Source organism: Anopheles cruzii, chromosome 3 (genome assembly GCF_943734635.1).
Source record: "Anopheles cruzii chromosome 3, idAnoCruzAS_RS32_06, whole genome shotgun sequence".
Classification (NCBI taxonomy): Eukaryota; Metazoa; Arthropoda; class Insecta; order Diptera; family Culicidae; genus Anopheles; species Anopheles cruzii.
The window spans coordinates 77,142,031-77,169,500 of record NC_069145.1 but is presented as its reverse complement, the minus strand read 5'-3'; the positions used below and the strand labels follow the sequence as shown (position 1 = coordinate 77,169,500).

Here is a 27,470-nt window from a genome sequence, read left to right as displayed (position 1 = left end):
AAAAGTAGAAATCCTTTGCCAAATTATATGATGAAATGAAGAAAGTGAATAGACTAGGGTATTACGTGAGGGAATGTACTGCTAATGTGAATGTACTTAACTTTAAAATAATGCTTAAACATAAACACTAAACTATCGACCGCCGAGAAGGCCAGTGAATAAATTAAAGTATTCGTATCAATAAAAACACACTCTGTAATAAATAAATAAATGGAAGCAAGAATGAAATATGAAAATGGAAACTGTCGCTAGCCTCTGTAGTTACTGTTTCCTATCTTTTGCACTTTATAGCATTTCACTCGATGATCGTTGGGTACGCGATGAAGTGAAAATGTTGCACCAAATGAAGGATGACTTTTTTCCTCCCAAACGAAGAGCTGTGTGACCCCAGCACAATCGGTTTAGATTGGTTTTCTTCTCTATGGTCCGTTTAAAAATGCAAATTTCAATGATTTGCAAAACAAAAACGATAAGCTAGCAAACGTCATGTTCACCACAACATAACTTCTTGTGAACACTTACCACATCTTTCATGTTTGTCACATTCCATTACTCCAATTGTATTGCCAATTTCGCTCTAAATGTTTTCTTTTAAATTTTCGACTCTTTCCGGTACGATAATTTTGAAAAGGATGCGATTATAAATTGTTTTATTATTAATTAAATAAGGAAAAATAAAATATTAAGACTTTCAATGTAATAAAAAATAAGCCACCACGTTTCTTCTTCAACCAATTAAAAAAACAACAGAGTTAAGATGCCAAAACGGACTACAAATCAAGTACAAAAACCTTCAACAGGCACAAACATTTGACAATTACGGGGACAAAGGGTAAAGATACAGGTAGACGACGGTGAACAAGAACGTTCCCAAACATAGTACCGTCGAAACCAGCGAGTGATTGGACTCGCTCGAACGATTCTCCAATCCGGCGTATCCGTCTTTCCGATCGGTACAATTGTCCTTTTCGCAAACTTCCCCCTCCGAAGCGCACGTTGGCTTCAGTGGCGAGCCCAGCGCACCGTGGGCCTGTTCACTGTTCAGTATCTTCCGGCCTTCTTTCGAGGCAGCATTTTCGAAAAATTCAATTCGTTTCGTTACCACCTTTTTGCCCGCTGTCTGCTCATCCTCGATTCCCGGGATGATGTTAAAATTTTCATTACCACCCGATCCCAACGCTTTCACCGAAAACGGATCAGACGTCGGTGTGTCCAGGTCGTTGCACGACGGTTGGACCTGAACGATCGAACCAACCAGCGGGGGTTGGGCATTGACTGGGGTAAACAAATCTCCACCCTCCTCCGGACCATCGGTACCACCTTCACGATCGTCGTCGCAAGATGTAAGGCTCGCCTCGGAATCATCGTATTCGCCGCCTTCGTAGCTTCCCGTGCCATCGCTGCCCCCGGTACGGCAACGGAACTTTCCGATGTCGCTATCGTATTCACATTCTTCGATAATTTCATTCAGATTCGACTGTACATCGTTCGTACTGCCGACCATCTGCTGATTGCGCCGGGCGTTTCGCGTCGAGGGAAACTTTCGTTTCCGGCCTGGTTTTACGCCAGATTTGTGAAGATCTAGCGTAACCGGCACGTTGCGACGTTCTTCGGTGCCTCGCGTCCCAGCGTTCAGCGGCTGTTCCTGACACGCGGACCAACTTGCAGTGACACTTTGCTCGTCCTGTTTTCCTGCTGGAAATAGGCTTATCTGGGTGTAAGTGGCTGCTGTGCCGTTATCGACACTCTTCTCTGGGACTGTTGCGCTGTTGGTGTTGGTTGCAGCAGCCGGGAAAATGGGTGCCGTGCCTTGCACCGATGGCGGAGGCGGTGGGGGTGGTGACCGTGGGCGACGAACGTGACCATGGGCCGGCGGTGAAGGTGGCGACACTGGCACGGCACCGGATTGGTTCAATAAGGCCATTATTGTACGGTACATTGCATTCGGGTTAGGAGGTCTTGGACTGAGCGTACGCTCCTCCGATCCCTGTCGATCGTCTGCCTCAGTTCGATCACGGTCCTCCAACGCTGTTAACGTCGAATCCGCGGTGGTTGATGGAACGATGTCCTGACAGGAGCAAATCAACTCCTGCAACCAACACCAATAGCAACAGGATAGAGAGAGAAAAGAGTTAGTGCCCGATGTAGACCGCCTGTTCTGCTTTTACTGCTTTGGAGCATAGTTGCTAATTGCTATGGTTCTAAAATGGTTTCGCTCGTCGGGTTCGCACACCAACAAACCAATACAAATTGCTTCGTTCGCTTTTACTCAGCCCTTTTTCTCCTCCAATCTGCTATCTCAATACCACTATTTACAGCTATTATTATTTACAGACAAAGCCAACATAAACAGCACATAACGGAGCAGCTTTACCTTATTATAGACGGTTCCCTTCTCGGGCATCAAACTATCTCTGTCAGCTCTTCTAAGCTAACGAGCGCTAAAAGGTAAAGCTATGCACAGCACAAGGCACCTTACATGTCTAAGAGCGCGCCTTACAACCTATCGGTGGAGTTTGTTTCGCGAATTGCCTTGATCACCAGTTTCGGTTAGGAAGTTAGCACAAGACGTTCTTTGGACAGTTGACAATTATTAGTTCCACAATTGTTACTCTACGCACCGCGCGGAATGTATGCTCCAGATGTTTCGTTACGAATCCACTAAGGTAGTGTTTTTTTTCATTAACTTGGGTCAAGATCAATGCTAACATGTACATGATGTAAGCCGATACTCTAACAGAATCAAGGGAAAGTACATGGGAACAATTTGGGAATTATTTGACTTCATAATGCGAATGTTTCAACATTTAATCCGTTGGCCCGCTGTAAAAATATATCACCTAAAAGTAGAAGGCACAAACGGCAAAGGCCGATAGGTTCCTATTATTACGCCACTGTGGGAGCCGAATTCCATATAAAAAATGCAACCGATTTTAGCACCGTGACGCGAGTTCTCGTGAGGCATAGTGCAGTAATTTGATTGACTACGCTACAAAGTACTCCTTAACACATGAACATAATTTAGAAAGAAGAAAAACGTTTCAACTAGAACAACCCGCAGAACACCAACACCAAAGAAAGAAAAGTTATACATTTTGTTGCTAAAAAAATAATCCCGCGAACTAAACAACTAAAGAGTGGTGTAATTTGATGCAACGTGAAAAGTAACGAGGAAAAGAACGGTCACTCACCTCGTCAACACCGATTCTGCGACATGCGTCTAGGAAGTAGTCTACATTCCGGCGGCACCTGGCCATCGTTAGCTTCGGCTGGGTTGCGGAGAGGAATGCAAAACAGAAACATTCTAAATTTGAGTTCACAGTGCCAATGGCTAAGCGCACTTACCACAGCCGAAGAGGGAACGTGAATGCTTCCTACCGAACGCGGGCGTACATGGTTCGCCAGGTGGCAAAGCACTACACCATCCATCAGGGCCGGGGCCACATCTTCAGGGAGAGTCATTTTCAAACGGGCTTCTATGATGTGGCGCAACTGTTCGATCAACTCGGTTTCCTCTTTCTGCTTATCAAACTCACGGCGCATCGTGAAGCTCAGCTTTTCCGTGGGTACATCACGGTTCCAGGAGACAGTTCTGAAACAGAAAACAGGGTCCACCGTTAACATTACCGTTCCGACGAATGGCGTCGGAAATTCATAAGACACTCTTCTTTATTGGACGGAACTATGATAGATCAATTTATTCGTGGTTAGGCGCGAAATTTAAGTCTAACGTAAACTATAGTTCTAGGAATATTCTACTAAAGATCAAGTATTTTCGTATAGGCACTTCAGCTTAGGCCATTTCCGACCCGGAGGCCATTTCCGGAGGCCCGGAGGCCATTAGGCCATTTCCGACCGCGATCACTTACTTATTCGTTTTCTGTCCCGGTTTCGCGTTATTCACGTAGCCCACGGTTGCGGTGAGTGGCTTCTGGCCCGCCAGCACGGGCGAACCCAAACCACCACCACCGTTTGGTGCGGCCGGTTTCGGTATCGACGATGGAGGAACATTATTGTGGATCAGTATACCCCCGGTCACCTTCGAGGGACTGTTTGGTTTGACGTACGCGTATTCGCCAGTGGCACCACCGTTCGGTGAGGTTAGTGCCACTTTTGACGTGCCGCCATTCGCTACAGGGATTTTACCCTGCGCACCGGTGCCATTGCCGGTCGGCCCAACCACTGGATGATGGTTTCCGTTCAAGTGCGTCGGCGATTGGTTTTGGTAGGAAGAGCTTATGTTTCGAGACGGTATGACCTTCTGCACCGGTCGCTTGTTGGGTGTTCCCGTTGCACTGCTCGGACCCGCTAGGGTTTCATCGACGAGCGACGATTGACCGCCATTACGATTCGCTGACGGCAACGAGTTTCCTCCGAACGTAGTAAAGTTGCCATTCGCATTGATTTGGTTCAACTTGTTCACATTGCCGGCACCACCGGCCCCGGCATGGAGCGGTGACACGGGAGAGCTTTGGTTGCTGCTACTGTAAACGGAAGACGACGAGACCGACTTCGTGTGCGGTGACACGTTGCTGAGTGGCGAATCGGTCGCCGATCCGCCGCTGTCGGGCGTCTGGGGCTGATCTTTGCTGCGGTACACGGAGTCGAGGTTTCGCTGCTGCCTGAGCGCTTCCTTGTACTCGCGGTACGTCTGATAGTTGGCGAAGGTGCGGCTTTTATCGTCCGTCTTCGTACCATCGGGTGTAAAGTCACCCTCGGGGGACATATCGTTGCTGTAAATATAGAACACCAAATGAGCCACATTAACGGGTCACGAAACGGCCACATGGACCGGAACTAGCCCCTACCTGTTGTTGTTCGACAGTTGCTTCCGATCCGGATGCGAATCCTGCAGGGCAGCGTTCTTCCGGAACTCTTCTTCCCAACAAATTACACCACCACCATCACCGGCAGCAGTAGCACCGGGGCCATTCGCCAGCGAAGAGGCTTCGTTCGGTGCTGTGAGATTCGTAGCTGCCAGTGCGGATGGGTGTGCACCTGGGGACAGAGTAGAAGCATTGCTTTGGTTACTACACCCACCGCGCGCCATACCGCCGAAGCTCGAGTGCAGAGGAATGGGGGACCATTTGGGCGATGAGGTGATGAAGTTGTGTGCATCTTCGTCGTTCAGCCATCGCTTACCGTCGTAGCCACCGTCGCTGGTGCAGTAGCCCGAATCGACGTGGGCCCTACGGTTTCGCTGCTGGCTGTCCAGCAAAAAGTTGCCAGAACCTTTCGCAGACAGAGCCGTTCGCCGCAGTGTGGCGTGCCCATCGGCGCCGGTTTTGGACTTTTCTTCGCGTGCGGCCATCGTTTCCAAATACTTGAAAACGTGCACCAACCCACGGACACAAAGCTGTTGGGGGGCGCGATAACAGGACGAAAGTGAAAATAGTGAGCACAATTTATTGGGTGTACAAGGGCATTCAACCTACACTGGCCGGTGGCGAAGTGAGCGGATTGTTCGACAGCTCCAAGTCGACCAGCGAACTCATTAGCCGGAGCTCCACCGGAAGGGTAGCGATCTTGTTGCCGCTTATGTCCAGAAATGTCAGCTGCAGGCAGGTGAGGTCGCGAGGTAAGTAAACGAGCTGATTGCTGCGCAGGTTCAGCGAGCGCAGGCTGCGCAGATCGCCCATTCGCGCTGGCAGATGTGTAATTTGATTGCAAGCCGCATCGAGCTCCGTCAGCTTCTCCATGCGGCCCAGTTCGTCGGGCAGTGTCGCAAGCCGATTGTTCGACACCAACAGAACTTGCAGCGGGAGGGTGCATACTTCACGCGGCAACACAGCTAGCTGATTGTTTCTGCAAACGAAGCGGAAATGGGACCGGTTAATTCGATTAGCAAACGGCCGCTGACTAGAAACCAAACACACGCAACCGTGGCGGTCTCCCATGACGACGGTGGACAAACGGGTGCATTCATCTTACGCGCACGTCCCCAGTCCGCAGGAGCTTACCTTAAATCTAAGTACGTTAGCGAATGTAGCCCACGGATTGTTTCCGGCACGGAGCGGATGGTGTTGTGGTAGACGAGCAGGCGCTCCAGAAACGCCAGGCACGTGACGTCTTCCGGTAGCTCACAAAATCGATTGCGTGAGAGATCTGCGGGAGAAAAAATGAAACAGTATGAATTATGTGTGTTTAAAATGAAGGATCGCGGTATGAGGGATCGCGGAATGAGAGGTATTCCGTCACGCTAGGCATAAGATTCATTCTATTTCAAGTGGCTTGCTTCATCGATTCAGATCGAGAACGAAAGCGATTGATTTGACATTGCGCCATCATGTAGAACGGTTTCCGAGGCGAGTCGACTAACAAGCTCACTCTCTGTTGGGTTCAATTCAATATGGTTTGCAGTTCAAACTCCTAATTTCACAATCGTTCGTCTTCCAATTCAAATACAAAAGATCTAGCGGCCTCTTTAAGTTTGTTTAACAGATAACAGAAAGGTAACGCGAGGAACTTTCGCCGTTAGACTTCATATTGTTCATCATATTTCTCGATTACAAGCAGCCTAGGAGGCATGGACAAATATTTACGCCGACTTGCTCCAACACGCATGACATCTACGGGACGTGGTAACTGCGATCATCTCGAAGAACACCACCCGACGTTTCGTTTCGGTAAACAATTCAATCAAAGAATGCGCTCCGCCAACTGACAGCATCAGCAAACGCACAGCATAAAGAGCAACACACGTCCGTGCGATGCACTCGCAGGGCCCCAAACAATTGCACCCACACTAGCCCGGCGGCATCGTGCACCATCGGACAATCTCGCTTCGATGCAGCATCGCCCGTCCGCAGTGCATCTCAAGAAGGGGAAAAGAACCCACAGCATGGCTTAAGCAAACATCATGCTCAGGCGTGCTGTGAGACAAACAAGTTTATGTTGTCTTGCCTCGCTTTCGCACCGTCTTCCTTCGCTGTTGGCGCTGCACCACACACACACACACACCCGAATGGTGCTGTGGCCATTGTAATGGATTGCCGCATGTGTCGCACACAACGCGCGGCTCACGGTCGTCTCGCTGCGTTCTGTCGCCGTCACGGTCCCGGCCGAGAGTGTGTGCGTACGAACGGTGCTCGGATTCCTTTTACCCTCCTCCCGAGAGCAGCGCCGCAGAATAAGGTATTGGTGCCACACAAGCCCCGGCGCGACAGTCAGCGTAGATTCCGCTGCGGTTAGCATGCGTTTTTCGGCCTGAACGGCGGTGTGTGAATCAACCGGAGCGTGTGTTGTGCCGAGGAGGAGCCCCAACCCAAGCTAGTGACCGGAAACGGGTACCGTATTCGCTCCATTCATCATTTGCCGTGGGCCGCGGCCAGGAAACGCGTGCCTTTCGCTGGTCGTCACCAAGCAGGCGTCGCGCGATTCAAGAACGTTAGAACCTCGACCACATATCCGCACCGTGCGCGTCCCCGTCGTGTCGTGTATATGTTTGAATTTTGAATTTTGAAAAACTGTGCAAACGTTCCCGGAATACAAATTGGGGTCTGTCTATCGCGACTCACGAGCTCCGTTCCGCGGTATCAGGTTGAACTTGAAAAAGACCCGAAACCGAAAGATTGAGCAGCGCGACCGCGTGTGTGTGTTTGCTCGTGTTCTACCCACCCGATTTGCACTGGAACGTTCCGAAACACGGAGAAGCGGAAGCATCGTGTGCATATCACCCACCGACCATCATGACCTCGGCGGTGCACTTTAACCCACAGCATTACCTCGTGTTCTTCGCAGGATGTAAGTAGCAAAAAAAACGCTGATCGGCAGCACTCCTTTCGTAGCTCGATCAATCCGCGGCTTGCACACCTTGAGAACCGAAGCGATAAGCCCCGACCAGACCAACCCACAAGGTCCCTCGCGCTCGGGTCGCGTTGTATTAGGACCCACGGCCGGTCACACATGTATTGGTGGGCCTCGGGCTTCTTTTTAGCCGCCTGTTCTTCTTCTACAGCTTTCCTTACACCCTGCGCTCCGCAAGGCAGCCAGCCAGCCTCCGATCCTTTGTTTGGTTGAGTTCTCGAGATCGCCCGCGAAGGTGGTCAACGCGGAGGAACCGCCGGACGCCGGAGTATTGTAGTAAAAACCTGTTTTTACGATGTTTTGCTTTTTTTTCTCGGTCTTTACACACGCGCTCCAGTGGCCATCGTACTATGCTCGCTGCTCGGTGATGCTGGTGCGGCAGCCAGTGGAAGTGTCGGTGGCGGTGGAGCGAGCGGCGTCACCGGCGGCGGAGGCCGAGGATCCGGCCCGTACAATTACGGCACCGGAGTGGCAGGTGGCAGCATCAGTGGGCTCGGTGGCGGCGGCGGCGGTATGCGCCGTGGCGTGTACGGCCCCGTTGGCCTTGGAAACCCGCATGATATTGCACCGCGGTATGCGGCGGCCCCAGGAAGCTCGGCCCAGGCCCAGACTGCGGGGCCGGGGGCCAAATCGAGCCACCACCGGCTGTCGGCCTGGGGAATCATTACGATTGTGACGTTCGTCATACTGATCGGGGCCGGCGCGTACTGGGGCTTCATCTGCTATCCGTTCTTCTGCAAGAAGGAGCGCAACTACAACATGATGCTGAACATGTCGTCGGCCACCACCGCGACCCCGTCCACCCGGTCAACCGAGTTCGAGAAGCTCGATCACTGCTGCTCCAAATCGACCACATCGACGCGAAGCAACGACACGGGCATCAGCAACATATGAGCGCGGGACGACAAACCGGGAGCTGTGACGCGATCTGTCCTCACGATCGCACGGGCGTGTGTGTGCGAATGACCAACGAACCGTGCATTCCATCAATCAGCGGTCTCTGCCGCGGACAACGAACGCTGGTGAGCGTTAATTTTTAGCAGAGCAGAGAACCGTCCCCTATTTAGTGCTTAATCCTCTCGAAATCAAAAGCGGCACCCTTTTGAATGACTGATTTTTGTGAAACCGCTACTACTTTACGCTACTTTTGCGATCGTGCACACAAATCGCAACGATGCATTTATCCGCTCGGGGGGAGAGAGATCGCAGGACACGACAGACACACGGCACACCTACTATTTTAGATAAGTAAAGTGATAACCTGCGAATATAGACTTAGGATTAGGATAGAACAAGAGATACCCTGCCGAATAGCTATCAAAAACTGTATTATTATATGTACCGAATGAACTGTGTGTATGTATGGTAAGAGATTTAAATAAACATTAAATCAGCATAATACGTATATCTTCTTTGGGCTTAGTCAATACGCCCAACGTAGTGACCGCATATGGCGGGACGGAACTCCCACGTGGACATTGAATGCAAATTCTGCCGACGCCGGATGGCAATGAATTTCTCTTCTCCATATTCGCGCGAAGAAAGGTTCAGCAAATGAGATGCGCATCGTCCGTTCGCGATCTGCAGACCATCCTACGCGAATGATTTAAATAATCAACTGTTGCGTTCGCGTGATGAAGCGAATTTGCATGGAACAAATTAATCTGTGTCGCTTGCGCTCTACGTTCCACGTTACGTCACGCGACACAGAATGGCTGCCATGGTGCATCGAAGTGGTACGACGATGTTCCCTTGGCAAGCGCATTCTTTCAAAGATAAAACTAAACTCATGCAAAACGCGGACATCGCTTTTTCCACAAATTCATTCCCGGAGCCGCGTCGGGAAAGCAACCTTTTCGGCCATGGCGTGGCCAAACATTCGTACTCTTCACATGCGCCGTTTTTTCGATCAAAGATTACCAGGGGAGTGCCCACCGCCACAGACGCCGCGTGTGAAGGGATGAAATGAAGGGAGGGTCAAGTTCAGGGAAAATGTTTTTCCTGCGGCCGTGTGGAACCGGGAAAAATCCAATATCCTGCCCCCTAGGCAAGGCACCAAAAGACGTTGCCAAACAGGCGGCCAGGACAGGACCAAGCAGGCGGCCAGGACAGTCAAGGTTCTACTAATATAGAAGCACAATTGTACGGCACATGGCACCGAACGCGCCACACACACGCCCGGAGGTCTCGATCTCGACCAATGGGAGACGCGCTTCGCAAACCCTCATCGTGAACAAATTGTTGTTCCAACAGAGCGACCGGCAAGTGGAAATGCCCACAATAGGGGAAGAGAGTCCATTTTCACCACCCAACGCCGAGGGTAATCAAGTGCAATGCGGCAACGATAAACTGGCCAAAATGTCCCTGCGGAGCCGCGGCGCGACGTTAAGGCCTGCATCTGACGTTGGTAAAATGTTGCGATGGAAAATTTATGATACCTTCCCTCACGAGCCACAGACGCGACCGCTGTTGGCGTACGGGAAACGATTCGGAAAACCTGGCTTCCGGAATGGTTTGCATTTGTTAGCATAAATTATTCCTTGCTTGTAATAATTTAAGTACCTGCTTCACCCTCTCTTCACATTCCATTCTAAGCCAGGAAATTAGCGACGTAGAAGAGGTAAGTTTTGGTGTGCAATCTAATATTCGGTCCAATAAAAAAGGCCTTTATAAATGGCGTATCTGTCGATGTGACTCCAGATGTGAGTCTTCCCACGGGTCGTTTTCGAACACACACACGAAAGTGGAGGGCTATAAACATTTCACAACCCTGCCACAGACCTTGGAGGTCAAATTTGGTTACTTGTTGCGAGCATCAACCCAACTTTTGCGCGCCGCCGACCACTTGAGGCCACCGACGGTAATAAACCCTTTCCAAAGAGGGCGCTTTCACGGACGCTCCGTGGAAATCACACAGTACCATTACAAGAGTGAAGCCATTACATATTAATTGTGCATGATTGCGCCTCGCTCACGAACGCCGCTCACACTCTGCAGAGGGATGTGTGAAGAAATGGCGAAATGTCCAGACGCCTCGCGGCGCTCGCCAGATACTATTATGCTCCAGTGGTGGACGAGTGAACGTAATCACACAGTTTCATTATGATTAATTTATGATCTAATTATAGTACTGCGCATGACGCCATCCACTTTAGACCGATCCTAGTGCCGCTGCCGGACGGCGATTTAACCGATGGCCGTAGATACGCTGCTCCCCATCATCCCCGATGGCGACGGAGCATAACCCGCAGTCGCTGAGTCGGGGTTTTCGTGGAATACCATTTTTAACCTACGAATTCGGGGTCGATTCCTGTTCACTGCTGTAGCATTGTTTCACGGTAACCGTTAACGAACTAATCTCGAAACATGAATTCCATCGATTCATTCAACACCACAGCAACGCCTAACTGTACCGCGCCATTTAAACCGGAGCTTTCGATTCGAATTGGGGCCATTCCGATATCACTGCCGTAATGCTGCACAACCTAGTGAACATTGGCTCTATTGGATAAATAAATTCTTATCGTAATTTGTGGACTACCTTGGGTGGAACGAAACTATTGATTGAATAATGTGTGATCGTTCCCGATCCTGCTTCCGCGATCTGCTTTCTAGTCGTGGTTGGTTTCTTTTTCTCATCCACTTGAGTGTAAGTGTGAGCAAGCATGGTCGAGCATTCAGAAGGAAGTGAAATAAAGCAGACTCTATCCCGACCTACTAGCTATGGCCAGAATGTATACATTCAATGTATAGCAACGTGTGACTTTCACGAACATTTGTTTTCGTCCACCACCGAAAGCTGGTGTTTTGCGGTCGTAAAATGGAACAACGTCGAAAGTGTTGCCGCAACATATGCTGCTGTGGTAGCCTTCTTGTTGGCCACACCTGTGGACGATGCGGGTCGTGAAAATTACGGTCGATATCCGAGAGAGGCTTTCCAATGGTGGCTCGGGAAAGATAAGCTAATCAAACACCCAACGCCACCGACGATAAGCCGCCACCAACATATCGTAGCCGCCGACACACGTTCGTTCGGTGCGGCCACCGGCCGGCCGGAAGGTGTTCGCTTTCAATGTTGCAGCCAATGTTGTTGTGACACAGCATAGCGACCGCGGATTCTTCTCCTACACACATTGGCGCGCTGCGCCGTTGCCCGAAAAACTGGAGCGCGTGTTGGTTGGATCCGAGAGTTTGTTTATGCTTTTCCAGGCCAATGCACTTATGCCGCCTACGAACCGGGGCCCGCGATCCGATTCGAAACATGCGGCACAACATCCACACGACGATCGGCGGGCCAGAGAGTGAAACGCTCCAATGTGCAACAACATCGAACTAGCCCGCAGGGGCCCAACAGCGACGGCGGCGGTGATGGCCCAGAAAGGTTTTCACTCACGGAATTTAAAAAAAAAAAACGAAACCTCACGATGATGTGCTCTATAAATAAACCGTTTTCCTCATCAGCATACGCGCCCTGATTTTCGATGCACCGCCCCGGCCGGCGTGGATAGGGATCACCCTTTTTCCCGAATCGTTTCCAGCACTTTCCACGGTTCGCTCCACAGATTGGCACATTCCGACGGTTTCGAATCGAACCATTTCGTCAACCGTTTTTGGGGGCTTTCGAATGTCAACCTTTTTGGTGGGACGGATTGAAGGTCACACGGCAACGGGGGTTTTGGGTTTCACCTCGGCACCACAGCTCTTTAACCTTTTCTCGGGCTCCGTTGGAGTTTGAGTCTTTTATTGACATTGCAATTAAAACCTAAAATGGGTACCCCGAAAACAAAATCAATCATTAGTAAGCGAAGGTAATCAGTTATGCAAAAGTATCCCAAAGGGCGCGGACCGAGAAAGGCCCGCGTTGTCAACCTGTCTATCACCTCGTAAAACAAACTTGTCAAACACGCCGTTTACGAAGCGCACGAATTTAGAAATCGAATTACGAAGAACAACCCCCTGAATGGCTTATTGCTAATTTGATTAACTTCCGACGTGGCGTTACAACGGCCATCTTGGTGCCGGGTGGTGGGTGTGCCCCGGCTACCGGTCGCCAGCCGCCGGTCGATGATTCTTTCCGTCGAACCCAATTTGGCTAATGTCTTCCCACGTCACAATAAACATTTGCTCCGATAAAAGACCGGACCAGCAAGGATTGAATAATGAGATTAAAAAATTCACGTCGCATTGCGAAAACTTCCGACCGTGGTTATGAGATGCCCCCCGCGGGTGGGCCAGACAGCGTTTGTTGCTTGCATTTTTCCTCGTTCTCGCAAGGGTCCCGCAAGAAGCATTGCCGGCTAGAGTTGCCGGGCGACTTATGGGTACGAGACGGTTCGACCGCATGAGGCGATGTTCGGTGCATGCGCAGCATAGAAGTGAGAGCCACATTTTCGAGCAACCGTTTCGATTCGAAGGGTTCAAAGTTCTCGCCAACTCATAGCTCTATTGAGATGTGTTGATGGCACTTTTATAAAATATTGCCCAACAAAATAATACATCATCGCACACACACAAAGTGGCTGGCGCCGTTGCAGTTTTCCGGTGGTGTCACGCCGGCGACGTACCGATACAGGAACCCCAGCGGCAGGAGTGAACATTAACAGCTTCTCGTACTGGAACCGGCATGACGGGGTATGCATAATAAATGTGTGGAATCGCTTTGGACGGCATTGACATCGTGACGGGTTTACTGTAGACGCGTCCGGAGCGACCGCGCCCTGAATCGGGATGAACGAGATAGTGGGATTCTCTACCGGAAGTATTCATACCGCGGACAAGGTACGACGGCACGAGCATTGAACCACAAGCGTTGCGTTGCGCCATCACCATCCTGGTCCTGGTGGCACCACCACCGGCAGACACCGTCTGGTGGGGTCTGCACCCGACGGCGAATGTGCCATTGTTGTCTGGCGCTGCTAGCGGAAGAAAAGCGGAACTGTAAAGCTTTTCTTTCGCATTGCTCCCATCAGCCGCCCACCAGGACGAACGAGTTGGCAAAAACATCCTTCCGGCACTCGGTACATTCCTGTCTTTAAAGAGGAAGAGCTGTGGGCATTTTTATGTGTCGTCCCCGATGATGACTTCAATGATCGTCATGGTGATGGCCTGAAAAATTACGCATCGATGCGGATGCCACGCGGGCTGACGACACATTTGCCCCCAATCTTTGATGCTTCGATGTTAATTATTTCTCTTCCAGCCCCTTTTATGACCGAACTCATTTTCCATCTGTCGAAGCTTTCCCGATAAAAGGGGGGCGACGCGCCTACAATGTCCTCAGCAGCCGCCGCCGCCATGCGTGCCATTCGAAAGTTGCCAAGCGTCAAGGAAACTAATCAGCGTCGTCCGTTGTGCTGCTTCCACCGCGGCGGCGGCAAAGACAAGGCAAACAACGCAGTTTATATGCCTCGGCTCTCGGGCGTCTATGGCGCCCAAACTTCACGATTTTTATTTCCGCCAGCCGCCTCATCCGCAGCCGATTTGTTTGCTCCGATGCGCCTGGTTTATGTTCGTGATTCCGCCGCCGCTCGGCAAAGACTTCCGCTCCAATCGATTTACGTTCAAAACTCAAACGCACAGCGACCGGACTATACCGGGGCCAAAAGTATGGGCACGCAAATTGCTACAAAGTCAAAAACAAGGTCCACTTTCTAAGAAGGAGCTCCGTGCTCTTGCGTGCCACAAACATCGCGTATCAAATGGGTATAAACATATTTCTGATGTTTATTCTTGGCAGCAGGCAGCATTCTGAATTCAGCGAATCGGATGAAGCTGTACATACAACTCTCCTCGGGGCGGACATATTAGATTCCGCGCGGTCGATACTCTTTTCCAGTGTCGTTCGTTAGAACGATTTCGCCGGTTTTCCTTTCCTTCCCAGGAAGTGCTTCTCGCTTGGATTTCATCGCATTCTGGCATTTCGTACGTGTCATCACAAAACGCGATACTCTCGTTTATTGTTTATTCCGACGGCGTATTCGGCGCATATTTATGCCTCTCTCGCGATCCCGGCCAGGTTGTCCTCGCGGCTCGCACAGCAAACGGTACAAAATGTCAATGCCAACGCCGAACGACCGACCAACCAATCTGAGATCCACCAATCGGAGACCAAGTTTTGATGGAAGTGTCTTCCCGTAGGGGCGATTAATTTATTTTTAACCTCTGCACCCTCGCACCATTTCGAACGGAGCCACGAGCACGCACACATCGGGGATGCATTTTTGCAGCGAAACACATGTTTCTGGGGTCGTTTATTTTTGCATCAAAACAAAACCATAAACTGACTATTGCTTCTGGGCGGCTTTGTGCTATTCCGAGACCGAGAACACTGGCGGGCGGCCGGTCCCTTCTTTGTTTTCTGCACAACAATTTCCGTATGCAAATGCGAAGCCCGTGCATGCATCCATTAGAAGCGTATAGAGTGGCACACTAATCAACGTCGTCGTCGGTGGCGCACGTCACCCTCCTGACTCCTTTATGGCTACCATGCGCCTTGTGCACGGTGATAACTAAAAAAAACCCGTGATAAAGGCACGACCAGCAGTGAAACGAAATTGCTTAACCAAAAGGGCAATAGCGCAACTAACAAATAGTAAGGCCCATTTTGGAACCGTGATGAGATCACCGTGCTGTAAATATCGCATTACGAACGAGAATGCGTTCCGCGACGTATCTGGGCGCTCTTGTAACACAATAACGGCTGCGCCAATGTTCGCGCGAATGTGATGCACGTTATTGTGATTCAAAACTCCGCCATGCCCCTACCCGGCCGCCGGCAGTGCCGCCATGAATGTCAAGTACGAACGTGTGGTTTCTCCTAAAAGACCCTGTCCTGATGCCAACAAGAACGGACGGCGGGCCCATCATTGCCATCGTGTGGCCCTTCACATCACTGTGACGGCACGAAATGCCCCGATTGCGTTGATGATAAATGCCGGGCCGATTATGTTTCCAAGACACACCACAACCCTCGCGCTTAGTACCCTTGAAAACTGACTCGCGCGGTGACGTGCGCACCGAACATTGTCGCTTTCAGTTCACCGCCGTTTGAACCGCCGGCTTCGACAGGATAACTTTAAGATACAATAATGACTCCAAATAAAATTGTTACATAAAGTGTCGGGGGTCCTTATGCATCGTCTTGCAAATAAAAGAAAAATCAGAGTATTTTGTCGCGATTCGTTGAGGGTCAATAGACGGCGCCCAACGCTCCATATAACATTGTTCCGACGTCGAGACAATTTGTGCTTGTCAATGAACCAAACAAACCCAAACAAAGTCTCAGTACGCAAGGCATGACGACGACTCCACCCCGGGTAAAAAGCAGTCCCCCCATCGCCGGCAAGACATGCTACGTCTGATGCTACGACGTCGTCGAACGAAAACATAACGCAACGCGAAAAGCGACGCGATCGCGGCCATGACTCCACGATCGAGTGACTCCACGGCACTGCGATGACTCATTGCGAACGGGAGAACGTCGCCAGCCGCGACCTCAGCCCTTGCTCCGAGCAGGCCTCTAGGCGGAATTTGTAGCGAAGTTGCATTTGCTTCGTCCGGCGAACCGATTGCATCACACGTGTGTCGGGGTGCGGCGTACGTACAAATAATGCTTGACTCGGAATTGTGAATCGATTGTTGAAGGAAAGATCAGAAATCGCACACCGATCCGATCACTGTGGAAAGATAAAGACGTAAAAAGGCAAACAATCGGACCGTGCGGACCAATCGTTGACGAAACTTGGCTTGATTCGGTTTTGCTATGGTAATGAGTAGCTTTTGCACGCATTTCCCTCCAGTAACGGCACCGGCGTGTCCGTGAGCCGAATCAACAGCGTCCGCTAGTCACTTCCGCCTTTCGGTGGGTTGCGCTGCGTGCGTGCGTTACTTGGCCGTGGTTTGTGTAATCGTAAAGAAAATCGAAACAAGATATGCGCCTGATTTTAATGCGCGTGCGGTGCTTGACACAACTGTACAACAAAATTGAAAGTATAAACGGTAAAAAAAAGGCAACTACACAACAAAACGCGAAACGCGCGCAATCATGCGCGCAATCTTGGGGTACACAGCACTCTCTTCTAGGGCTCTGCCTGCTGCTGGTTGTAATGATGATCGGGCCCCCTTTTAGCCACTTTTCCACCGGGAGATCTATTTCTGTTTCGGACCAACCGAACCGACCAACACACCCGGACCGTTCGATGCAGCTGAATGGGTTTTATGGCTCAATTAATCGGCACCCAGAGTCCGGTTAGCGAAAGTGAGTGAAATTTTCCAGGACGGGATCGGGAACCAGCGGGCCGATGAGGCGTGTGTTTGGAACGGTTTCGGAAAATGCCACCTTCTGCGTGGTGCGTGTTTCGCAAGTTACAAGCTTTCTTCCACGCTCGATTCGAACACGGTGGGTTTTGTTTTGGCGTTCTCAGCGGACCACGGCTCGGTGTACGCAGGATGTGATGACTCTATTACACGCATAACGTTCCTCGATTCGACGATGCCGTTGATTCAGCGCCGACCGAACGTTGATCGATAAATACCACTCGAGAGCTCACTCACTGCAAGGTTCCGAGACGACCCGGCGTCCGATTCACAAAACCCAGCAAGATGAATGAAGCGCATACATTAGCGCGCCATTACGATTTTCTACCGAAGGGTGGTGGCGGTGGTCTTTAGCGCCAGGCTAAGTGGTTTTAAGGCACTCGCCTGGAGTAGGTATTGAACTTTGCTGCTTCTTCTGTGCGTGGAAGCCCCCCCTTTGGCGAAGCACTCGAAGCTGCGATTCGATTCCTGACTCCTTGCTCGATTGTTTTTTAAACAAGATTTAGCTGATTAAGCATTGTTTGCGTATTTAAAACGCGCGAAATTAATAAATACACACAGCCAACGCCAACGGGTCGCGTTGCTGTATCGAATGAGTTTTGATTAGCGAGTAGGAGCGTGATTAATCGACTGTGGCGCGTAAAACAGCGGATCCGTAGAGGGAGCTAGAGAACTAATCCCAGATCAAGGCCAAATGATAGACAAATAAAACATCGGTTATTTTAACGAGTGACTAACCGTATTGCCAAGCTGGGTCGTTTACTTTGAATAATGGCTTTATGCACTAAGTAGAGCTGATTAAGAAATAAGCCATTCCAGGACAATGCAAGGCTTAAAATGCTCTGATAAGGTTATCTGATTTTGAATGATAATATAAGCCTTTCGTTCAAAAACCAATCACCAAAACATTAATCCTTAAAATAAGCCCAAGATGGCCTGACCAAGAATTAGCTACAAAACGCTCGCTGTGTGCACCGGCGACGGCCGCCTTTGCCACTGTTTCTTATCACCACTGCTGGTAGGCTTCCATGTGTTCCAACTCCAAGCAGCGTTTTGCAAAACTCGACCCTCTACTGGTGCCTCGGTGATGTCATTTATAAATTTAAATCATTTGCCCTCCCCGGGTTGTGGGTTTAACCTTCACACCTAAACACTCGACCGACCGCACCATTCGACAGATGTTTTGAATTCGTTCGACCGCAGCATAAAAAGCGTCCAATTTCCGGAAGAAAAGTGGGAACCTCCCGGGACCCCATTTCGCCATTTCGGCCGGGCTATGCTTTCGTTTCGGCAATTGATAGCGACACAGAGCGAAGCGTTTCCAATTTGATTTCGTCAATGAAAGCGAACTACGTTCGGCCTAACGGATTGTCGGCCTCGGCGGCTATGTGTAGGGGCGTTGCAAATCAAACTAATTTTGAATTTGCGGGTCACATTGAAACCACGCCACGCTGATAAGAGCCGCGTTGGGCGATAGCGCACGCTTGAGCCCCTGATGGTGTGCGTGGCCGTTACTAACAACAATGTTAATACTGCGTGAACGAGCACTCGCGGGTCATATCCCGAAGCGGGAAAGGTTGCTTTCCTGTGTACCTTGGACCCTTTCGCGATTGTAACGTGCTTCTTCGTGGCTGCTCTTGTAACGTAAGTTTTGTTCTTCGCAGCTGTCATTTCGCAAAAAGAAATGATACAATTTATACACAATCCAGCTTGATGAGCTTTCTGATACGTACAAAATGCGTTTTCTTGTCACTGCATCCTTTCACCACTCGGCACTCGTCCATCGCTGGCGTCCACTGGCCGGTGTTTTATGTTTGCTTTCTTAATCTCGTCTCCTACAAAGAGGCAAGAAAGTGAATAATTTCCTTCTGGTCACACGTTCCGCTCGTCGATGGTGTTACGGCCATGCGTTTCTGGGTCATCTTTTGATACCCATCGGGCGGCGGCCAACAGCGCACATTCATAAACCGCAAGTGTGTGTGTGTCTGCGTCTTTATTGCTGTTGACCCTTTCCATAACGGTCGGATCGGTAGGGAGCATAATTTTCGCACCGACGGCCAGTTAACTATGAAATGGCTCGGCCACACATCAATATCCTCACGAACGAGGTTGACCAGCGCGCGCACGTGATGTTTGAGTGGGAAAAGAAACCGGCATAAACGTGCTAAATAAACATTGCTTTCCATCTCGCGGTGTCCGAAAGACCGGTGTCCTGCGCCGACAGTAGAGTGTGGTCGGTCCTGCCCATCGCCATCAACCGACTGGCACCCCAAGAGCTTCGGCCGGAGTGATTTACGTAAGCGGGCCCTGTGGCCCGCCTCATTTTGTGTGTCCTCATTTTTCGCAAAACCGGCAAACCGGACCGGTGCGCCGAAGGAAGGCCCGGCCGAAGAAAAGGCCATTTTTCTCAAATCGATTTCATACACCGCGCACTCTCCCGCACGCGCGCTGGCTACGGTGGCCACGGGGGTTTCCGTTAACGTTCGCCGACGCGAAAATCTATACGCCAGCATAACATCAATCGAAATAATCAATACTAAAACGTTTCGTTATGAAATTGTAGTCTCTTTCGAGGCACAAGTGTAATTGTGTAAACGCAACGAAAAGAGTACTGTGGAGAGTTCGATTTAGTAATTTAACATAACTTTTTAATAGTAAATGAAAACTCACGGCCCTCCGAGCGTCAGTCTCTTTTAGTACCCAAAAAAAAAATGCCAACCCGGTTCAGGTTGTTTGCCAATAGCGTAATAGCGTCTGGCCGCCGATCCGGTCCGGGTCCGGGGAGTGTATTTATTTTTACCGATTTCACTCGTTACTCCTGTTGATTGCGGCGGCAGGTTGTTTGCAAAACCCCGTCACAAGTCTCTGTATTTTCTGCGTTCGAATTAATCAGGGACACAAGTCGTCTCCATTTGCTTCCCCCCCCCCCGGTGGTTGGCGTCCACATCTTTTCGGGTTTTGGTATTTAAAATTGGCCACCAACAGTACGAAGTGCGTGTACTTGGGAACGATGGGCGACCGTAGATCGTTGTGTGAATGGCAGCACGGTAGCTCGGTAGAGTGAATTTATAGATTTAGAGCTATTCGATGGCCTAATGGCTCACAGCGCTAGAACTCAGTAAGGTTAGGATGGAGAAGGACACAAAAAGGGACCTGCGTTTTGCTGGCCCTTTGTGACTCACCTGCAATCACGGTGTCGCTGAGGTTGTATTTGCCAGCCGCCTTCGGAAAGTCCTTCAGCTTGCGGCCACTCAGCTTCAGCTCGCCACTAAGATGGGCGTCTTCCAGGATGCGCTCCAGCGACCGGGTCAGCTGACTCTGCAGGAGACCACCCCCAGGCCCGCCGCTTCCCATGCCGTTCATGACTCCCAGATGCAGTGGCTGAGCGTGTCCCGCGTACCCAACGACAGTTGACTGGGAAGCTTTCAGACAGGCAGCGACGGCCATATTTCTGGGTTCACGCCGATCACCGCCGGGAGCTCACTCCGCGACACGCGTGTCCGTCGACGACGATTGGCGTTTTCCACAGATGGCCACGCTCCGCGTCCCGTCCAGCCCGCCCGCCGACACCCGGAAATAACACTTTACCACACACTTCTCCGTCGTTCAACGTCGCTTCTTCTTCACGCGCTCATCACACACACACACTCTTTCTCTCTGCGCGGCGCTAGAAAAAAAAGAAACATTCACCTATATTTGCCTATTTTTCACCCCTCCGCACGGGTTCGATCCGATGGCCGCTTAATGTACGGTGGTGACGGTGGTGTTGGGTTTCAACCGTTCCATTATCGTTGCCAGGGCAACGCAGGACCGACTTTTCGGCACAGAACGTCGATCTAGGTAGGCGAGAGAGATAGTGAAGAACCTGCTTCGCAGCATCTCTCAGCCAGCAAGGAGGCCACACAATGTCGCGCACCTTTATCGAACCTGGCCGGCCGCCCGGAAATGTGGCCGAATTTTCCTCGTTCTTATAGTCACTCCGACGAGAGAAACAGGGCGCTCTGGCACCTGTGCCATCGTTAACGGGACGCTCCCACAGGAAGAGGGCACTGGAAAATTCACTTTCATCCACTAACCATCGGAAGCGGGATTTTTCCTATATTCACTCCCATTGCACAAACTCCTGGCACAAAGTTCAATCCTCGTTTCGATTTCTCATCCGTGGGCGTGTATGCTGTGCCGTTGCCGCCGCCGCGGACCCCTTCAGGTAACGGACTTCGGTCTCAATGGTCCCCCCTCGCGCTTCACCTGCCGCACGTTCTTTGCTAGCCAGCCAAGAACGAGATGGTAGAAGAAAGAACAACAAAATGCACTTGCGTTGCAAGAGAGCTGGGCACCGGAGTACCGGAGAGAAAGCCAAGCGGAAATATTCAATCCACTACACAACGGTTCGCAATTATACTTTTTTTGTTTTTCGTGTATTATAGAGATTTTGAGCTGTATAGCCTCACATTCGTCTCTTTTATACACTAAACTAACCACTATTATCTGTAAGAAAAATATATTCTAGCTCAACTAACCTCTCCCTAAACACGAAACGTCAAAATAATTTTTTTTCTGGCTGCTCAGGTTGTTTTATGAATCCGAATCCGAATTTTGAACCTTACTTTGAAACTGTGAACCTGACCAAATGCCGAACCTGACGCGGTTGGCAGCCCGGTGAAAATTGTAACAACTGGGCATACCTGACGTTTTGTGTATGTTCTGTGTGTGTGTGTCTCGCGCATATGTTTTCCTTCCACACCCCTTTCTGCTTTGTGTGCTTGGGGCTAGCAGTGGGAACGGCAACTTTGCACAACGCCTAGGTACTTATTTGGAGCTACATCAGGTAGAAAAAGCAAAATCCAACTCAACTTCTGCCAGCATTGAATCTGTCCACCTAGAGCCCTTGGGTGAAGTTGCCATTCAAGTGGGTGAAACTCGTCGCGGAAGTGCGGAAGCCAAATGGTTCTTCCGTGGTGTCAGACAAAAAGCTGAGCATAACATGAGCCTTTCTCGTTGCAGTCGTTCATTTACGCTTACCGCAATCGTCATATTGCCCCTCGTGCCCCCTTCCGGAAGACAATCGGTGTGCCGAGAGTGAATTAATTGATCCTCAACCATCAAACGCCCCGCGGTGACACTTTCACCAAAGTCAGCCCTACTTGAACCTACTTTACTCAGCACCGTTCAAAGTCCGGACGGAAATGATGTATCGCGAAGCAGCGCACGCTGGTAGCTGGTATACTCAGTCGGGTAAGCGATGGGTCTGTGGATTGATTGGAAAGCCCTGCGGGCGAAACGTTCAATTCGTCCTTTTCGTCATTCTTCAGGAGCCGAACTGAACCGCCAACTTAGTAAATGGTTAGATGACGCTGATCTAACATACGGTCCCGCCCGTGCCATCATCGCTCCGCACGCCGGCTACCGTTATTGCGGTGCTTGCGGTGCGTGGGCATACCGACAGATCAGTCCTGCCGTAGTGTAAGTGGAGACCCGAAAACTACCGTAGAGTTGAGGTAACTCGGGTTCCAGAATGAGCCTCCACTAATACGGCAATGCATTTTCCAGCAAGCGAGTGTTCATTCTCGGACCGTCGCACCATGTGCGCCTCTCCAGCTGCGCCCTTTCTGCCGCCCAGTATTGCCGTACCCCACTGTACGATCTGAAGGTCGATCAAAGCATTAACGCCGAGCTCGAAGCGACCGGTCACTTTAAATGGATGGATCAAAAGACGGACGAAGATGAGCACAGCATCGAAATGCACCTTCCTTACGTGGCCAAAGTAATGGAAAAGTATGTGCTCTGTCGTTCGTTGGTTGCCGAACGTTTGCCTTTGTAACCGATTTGCGTGCCGTTCAGTTTCAGGGATCAGTTCACCATCGTGCCCGTGATGGTGGGCTCTATCAGCAATGAATGGGAGGAAACGTACGGTAAAATCTTCGCCCCGTACCTGGCCGATCCGCAGAACCTTTTTGTCATTTCTTCCGACTTTTGCCACTGGGGTCAACGGTTTCGCTACAGCTACTACCCGGAGGGTTCCGGTCCGATCTACAAGTGGATCGAGACGCTCGATAAGATGGGGATGGATCTGATCGAAACGCTTAACGCGGACAGCTTTAGTGAGTATCTACGAAAGTACAACAATAGCATATGCGGTCGCCATCCGATCGGTGTGATGATGCAGTCCGTGGAAGAACTGAAACGCCGTGGTTACCGCATGAGCTTCAAATTCCTGAAGTACGACCAAAGCAATCAGTGCTGTGATAAGAAAGACTCCAGCGTTAGCTATGCCTCCGGGTCGTTGATTTTTGAGTGAGCGTCCGTTCCTCCATAACGAAGCGTTGAAGCGCAACCGCAGGTTCGCACCCGCATAAATATAGTAGAATGTTTTCTTAGCGCTTTTCTTCATTATGTGTCCGGCTAGGAGAGGGAAACGAAGGGCTGCATTCACTTCGTGTTTCAAGAGTTCAATTTTTAATGCATTCGAAGAACAAAGAGGAACAACACACAACTGATCAACGGTTTGGCGGAATATGAATCATTTTTTTTATTCGTACATTTGTTCGAGCTTAAGACTTATTTTTAGATAAACATAAGATTCTCTCATTCTCGTTTGATTTTGAATAAAGATGGTAACAAGAAAAAGAAACTTAATACTAGTGGTTCTTGAACCGGAAGTCTTAGAGTGTACAACGACGACGTAGAAAAGCGAGTTACGGCCCTTTACATTAGCATCCACGCTACGTTAGAGATCTGAGACGTTTCCACAAGATCGCTAGTGTTTATTCATACTGACGAGCCTTACTAGATTGCGAAAGAGCTAAGGTAAATCACCACCAAATTTTACATTTTGGAGGAAAGGACTTGGTCTTGTACGAATTCTACAACGTCTCGCACTTGACCTGGTTCAGGAAAGAAAGGAAAAATCTCTCAATTTATTCATAATATTTAAAATCAATAGTGAATCCCCGTTGAAATCTGATCCTTGGCGAAATTTAAAAGATTATTTTGTATTTTAAGCCACACAATTTTCGGAAAGAGTACCTCTAATGTCTGACATCAGACGTTTCAATAGTCTTATGAGTTATGTTGATGTTGTTCCCGCATCGGGAAAATATTAAAAAAAAAAAAAAAGTACACGTCACTGAAACTGTCAAACGTGTCGATTTGTGTCTGCCACAGAGTGGAAAGATCATCAGACGAGGAAAATTTGTTTCCTCGATTTTCCGTGCTTTCGAAATGAAGATTCTCATAAAACTAGCCGCACTGGTGGCGGTGGCATTTTGCTTATTTCAACTCGTGAACAGCCAAACATCCAAAAATGCCCGAAGTGTAAGCATCGCGGTGTGAACGGAATGCCGGTTCGAGGAGGTGACGTTGATGTTTACATTTGCTCTTCCTATATCCTCTACCAACCAGGGACAGCAATCCTTGTCTGATAAAGTACAGCAGCTGCTGGATATGAATACCAAACGCCCGGTACTGCGATTCAACGGCAACAAGTTCCGGGACTTTGTGAAGTCGGCTCCTCGTAACTACTCGGTTATCGTAATGTTCACGGCAATGGCTCCGGCACGGCAGTGCGTAATCTGTCGTCATGCGCATGATGAGTACACGATTGTGGCCAACTCGTACCGCTACTCGCAAACATACTCGAACAAGTTGTTCTTTGCAATGGTCGACTTTGACGAAGGATCCGACGTGTTCCAAATGCTGCGCCTAAACACGGCGCCAGTCTTTATCCATTTCCCCCCGAAGGGAAAACCCAAACCAGCGGATACCATGGACATTCAGCGAGTGGGAGTATCGGCAGAAGTGATCGGCAAATGGATCCAAGAGCGCACCGACATCCAGATAAGAATCTTCCGTCCACCGAACTATTCCGCTACGGTGGCGGTCTTAATGCTGTCCCTCTTTGTCGGTGGTTTCCTTTACCTACGTCGGAATAATCTCGACTTTCTGTACAATAAGCAAATGTGGGCTCTGCTTGCGGTCATCTTTTGCTTCGCGATGGTATCCGGACAAATGTGGAACCACATTCGCAGTCCACCGTTTGTGCACAAAAGTCAGAACGGTGGCATTGCGTACATTCATGGCTCATCACAGGGTCAGCTGGTAATCGAAACATATATTGTAATGTTTTTGAGTAAGTATACGTCCGACCAAGCATTATGCTTGAATCAGTGTGGTAACAAACATTTCTTTGCAGATGCAATGATTGTTTTGGGCATGGTACTGCTGACGGAGGCTGGATGGCAGAACGATAACCGCAAGAGCAAAGTTACCGCTATCGTAGGTCTCTTTTTGGTGGTCATCTTCTTCTCGTTAATTCTATCGATATTCCGTTCGAAGGCACAAGGATATCCGTACAGGTAACTGATAAGCCGAAACTTTGTGCTTACAATAAATTGAAACATGATTTCAACTGACATTAACATACATTTGAACTACTTTCAGCTTCCTCTTCAAGTAGGCCTAGGGAAATGCAGAGTTTTCACAGTTCGAATACGTCCTCCGAAACGTGATTTGCGCCTAGAAGGGCACCACCAAACAACAGAAGCTGAAAATTGGACTTTAAAAATTGGAGAGCAGAGGTGAAACTAAGAAAACATCTATATCTGCATAATGTTGCAAGAAATTCGTTCAAAAGTAAAAACTTCAAGTGTAATACGAACAAATAAAGTGCAGACGAATGACCATTCCAGTGGAATGAACGTGGAGCACGTAAAGCAATGTCATTGTACCAATACACAAAATGGGAGGAAATAAAAATCCTAGCTATGACATGAAGCCACATTTATTTGTTTAACTTTCAACACAGAATTTTTCCAAATAAGAGCATTTTGGAGCCTGAGAACTATGTTAAGGGCGTCTAACTGGCCAGACCAAGAGAGCAACGCCGGAGAAGGAGGCTATCCCGTATCGAAGAAAACAAATAAATAAAAAGAACTGCACATAGGTGAACATACGAAGAGTGTTCGAACTAGTTTGTACTGGCTGTAGCTATCTTTGCTGATAACCTTGATGATTAGTCTGGCGGGTGTAACTTACAAGGTGGGTTCGAATTATTTCAAAGTTATTGTTTCGTTTGTCTTCCAATTAGTACAATTCTTGTTGTACTTTGTACATGTATTTACAGGTTATTTTAAAACAAATTACAGACATACTAGAGTTAAAAATGAAACCAAACGGTTGCAAACAAAGCAATAAATAGGTTACCGATTGTTTGCACCAAGTACTTCATTGTCACCCTGTATACCATTGTTCCGTACGTGATAACGACAGTTAAATTAACCGTTTTGCTGAGGAAGATTTATTTCTTCGTTGGATTTTGGTGAAACAAATCGTGTCGTTACGATGAGTTCATATCGTTTGTTTTATTCTGCTGCGCTTCTGCTGAAACGTATGGTTCGATAACGATGAATCTGGTTGGCTCCAAAATAGATTGGATCCTCGCGAAAAGCAGTGCAACAGTAATGATAGCGTGAATAGGGCGGAGGTTGATTATATGGCCAAATTGGTAGACCTCTGGTGGAACGTCGATGGGATAGCAAAAATGTTGCACACTTTCAAACAAGTTCGGTAAGTTTTAATTCGCCTACGGGTCTTGGTCTAAAACGGTGCGTCATCGTGGTCACATATTTAAGTATCAATAATTCGCAGAATTCCTCTTGTGGTGGATGGTCTGATAGAGACCGGTCGAATCGAAAACACCAAACGTGGCCGGTCGGATGTGCTGAAAGGAGTGCGCATACTGGACGTCGGCTGTGGTGGTGGTATCATGGTCGAAGACTTGGCCAAACTGGGAGCCACGGTGGTAGGCATTGATCCGTGCGAAGAGTTGATACTGCTCGCTAGAAAGCATCTCGAAACGGAATCTCCCGAACTGGCCGATCGAATTCAGTACCACATAGAAACGGTAGAAGAGCACGTTAAAGTTCATGGCGCGATTTACGACGCAATCGTTTGCTCTGAGGTGATGGAGCATGTTGACGAAAAAGTTCCCATCCTCGAAGCGTGTGCTAAGTCTTTGAAGGTATTGCTCTAACGAAATACTACTTTGGACACATTTAAAATACGCACCCCTCTTTCAGGCTTGCGGTTCTATGTTTGTAACGACGGAAAATCAAACCCTGGTGGCATGGTTCGTGTATATAATTGTGCCGGAATATGTTCTCAACTTTATCCCACGACTGTGCCACTTCTACGAAAAGTTCATCAGCCCGGCCAAAATATCCAGTATGCTATCAACATTTGACTGTAAAACCATTCGCGTGAAGGGATACTTCTATGATCGATTCGATAATAGCTGGACCTTCGTGGACGATGATCGTATCAACTATGGACTGCACGCGGTGAAAGCCTAG

General features: G+C 49.3%; 5 protein-coding genes across 6 annotated transcripts; 4 read left to right on the top strand and 1 right to left on the bottom strand.

Moving 5' to 3' along the window:
* Window positions 1-720: 720 nt before the first annotated feature.
* Window positions 721-20,696, bottom strand: LOC128274851 (leucine-rich repeat and calponin homology domain-containing protein). Its single transcript, XM_053013177.1, has 8 exons — window positions 20,304-20,696; window positions 5,961-6,105; window positions 5,436-5,805; window positions 4,809-5,356; window positions 3,870-4,733; window positions 3,346-3,592; window positions 3,192-3,269; window positions 721-2,089 (listed from the first exon to the last, which is right to left on the bottom strand). The coding sequence occupies exons 1-8, from the start codon at window positions 20,566-20,568 to the stop codon at window positions 818-820; spliced, it is 3,789 nt and encodes a 1,262-aa protein (XP_052869137.1). The 5' UTR covers window positions 20,569-20,696; the 3' UTR covers window positions 721-817.
* Window positions 7,552-9,146, top strand: LOC128274852 (uncharacterized). Its single transcript, XM_053013179.1, has 2 exons — window positions 7,552-7,743; window positions 8,144-9,146. Exons 1-2 carry the CDS (start codon window positions 7,689-7,691, stop codon window positions 8,698-8,700), a joined length of 612 nt encoding a protein of 203 aa, XP_052869139.1. The 5' UTR covers window positions 7,552-7,688; the 3' UTR covers window positions 8,701-9,146.
* Window positions 20,697-21,897: 1,201 nt separating the features above from the next.
* LOC128272926 (protein MEMO1) lies at window positions 21,898-23,741 on the top strand. The gene is made up of 5 exons (XM_053010814.1): window positions 21,898-22,030; window positions 22,126-22,356; window positions 22,434-22,584; window positions 22,672-22,896; window positions 22,963-23,741. Exons 2-5 carry the CDS (start codon window positions 22,308-22,310, stop codon window positions 23,417-23,419), a joined length of 882 nt encoding a protein of 293 aa, XP_052866774.1. The 5' UTR covers window positions 21,898-22,030; window positions 22,126-22,307; the 3' UTR covers window positions 23,420-23,741.
* A 540-nt stretch (window positions 23,742-24,281) lies between these two features.
* On the top strand, window positions 24,282-25,722 carry LOC128272487 (tumor suppressor candidate 3). Of its 2 annotated transcripts, XM_053010307.1 has the most exons (4): window positions 24,282-24,435; window positions 24,523-25,249; window positions 25,313-25,475; window positions 25,561-25,722. In XM_053010307.1, the coding sequence occupies exons 1-4, from the start codon at window positions 24,343-24,345 to the stop codon at window positions 25,574-25,576; spliced, it is 999 nt and encodes a 332-aa protein (XP_052866267.1). In that variant the 5' UTR covers window positions 24,282-24,342; the 3' UTR covers window positions 25,577-25,722. The 2 variants fall into 2 exon arrangements, with proteins under 2 accessions (XP_052866267.1, XP_052866266.1); XM_053010306.1 differs by having other exon boundaries at window positions 24,523-25,475.
* A 113-nt stretch (window positions 25,723-25,835) lies between these two features.
* Window positions 25,836-27,470, top strand: LOC128271036 (ubiquinone biosynthesis O-methyltransferase, mitochondrial-like). Its single transcript, XM_053008467.1, has 4 exons — window positions 25,836-25,843; window positions 26,548-26,685; window positions 26,767-27,139; window positions 27,198-27,470. Exons 1-4 carry the CDS (start codon window positions 25,836-25,838, stop codon window positions 27,468-27,470), a joined length of 792 nt encoding a protein of 263 aa, XP_052864427.1.

Excerpts from the sequence above, each read along its gene's own strand:
- LOC128274852 (XM_053013179.1), top strand. The coding sequence starts at position 7,689 with ATGACCTCGGCGGTGCACTTTAACCCACAGCATTACCTCGTGTTCTTC. Across the intron at positions 7,744-8,143 it reads CCTCGTGTTCTTCGCAGGAT|TGGCCATCGTACTATGCTCG; the intron begins GTAAGTAGCAAA and ends CACGCGCTCCAG.
- LOC128274851 (XM_053013177.1), bottom strand. The coding sequence starts at position 20,568 with ATGGCCGTCGCTGCCTGTCTGAAAGCTTCCCAGTCAACTGTCGTTGGG. Across the intron at positions 5,357-5,435 it reads TCACTTCGCCACCGGCCAGT|CTTTGTGTCCGTGGGTTGGT; the intron begins GTAGGTTGAATG and ends GCCCCCCAACAG. Across the intron at positions 4,734-4,808 it reads CAACTGTCGAACAACAACAG|CAACGATATGTCCCCCGAGG; the intron begins GTAGGGGCTAGT and ends CTATATTTACAG.
- LOC128272926 (XM_053010814.1), top strand. The coding sequence starts at position 22,308 with ATGATGTATCGCGAAGCAGCGCACGCTGGTAGCTGGTATACTCAGTCG. Across the intron at positions 22,585-22,671 it reads CAGATCAGTCCTGCCGTAGT|CAAGCGAGTGTTCATTCTCG; the intron begins GTAAGTGGAGAC and ends TGCATTTTCCAG. Across the intron at positions 22,897-22,962 it reads GTGGCCAAAGTAATGGAAAA|TTTCAGGGATCAGTTCACCA; the intron begins GTATGTGCTCTG and ends CGTGCCGTTCAG.
- LOC128272487 (XM_053010306.1), top strand. The coding sequence starts at position 24,343 with ATGAAGATTCTCATAAAACTAGCCGCACTGGTGGCGGTGGCATTTTGC. Across the intron at positions 24,436-24,522 it reads CATCCAAAAATGCCCGAAGT|GGACAGCAATCCTTGTCTGA; the intron begins GTAAGCATCGCG and ends TCTACCAACCAG.
- LOC128271036 (XM_053008467.1), top strand. Across the intron at positions 26,686-26,766 it reads CACACTTTCAAACAAGTTCG|AATTCCTCTTGTGGTGGATG; the intron begins GTAAGTTTTAAT and ends AATAATTCGCAG. Across the intron at positions 27,140-27,197 it reads CGTGTGCTAAGTCTTTGAAG|GCTTGCGGTTCTATGTTTGT; the intron begins GTATTGCTCTAA and ends CCCCTCTTTCAG.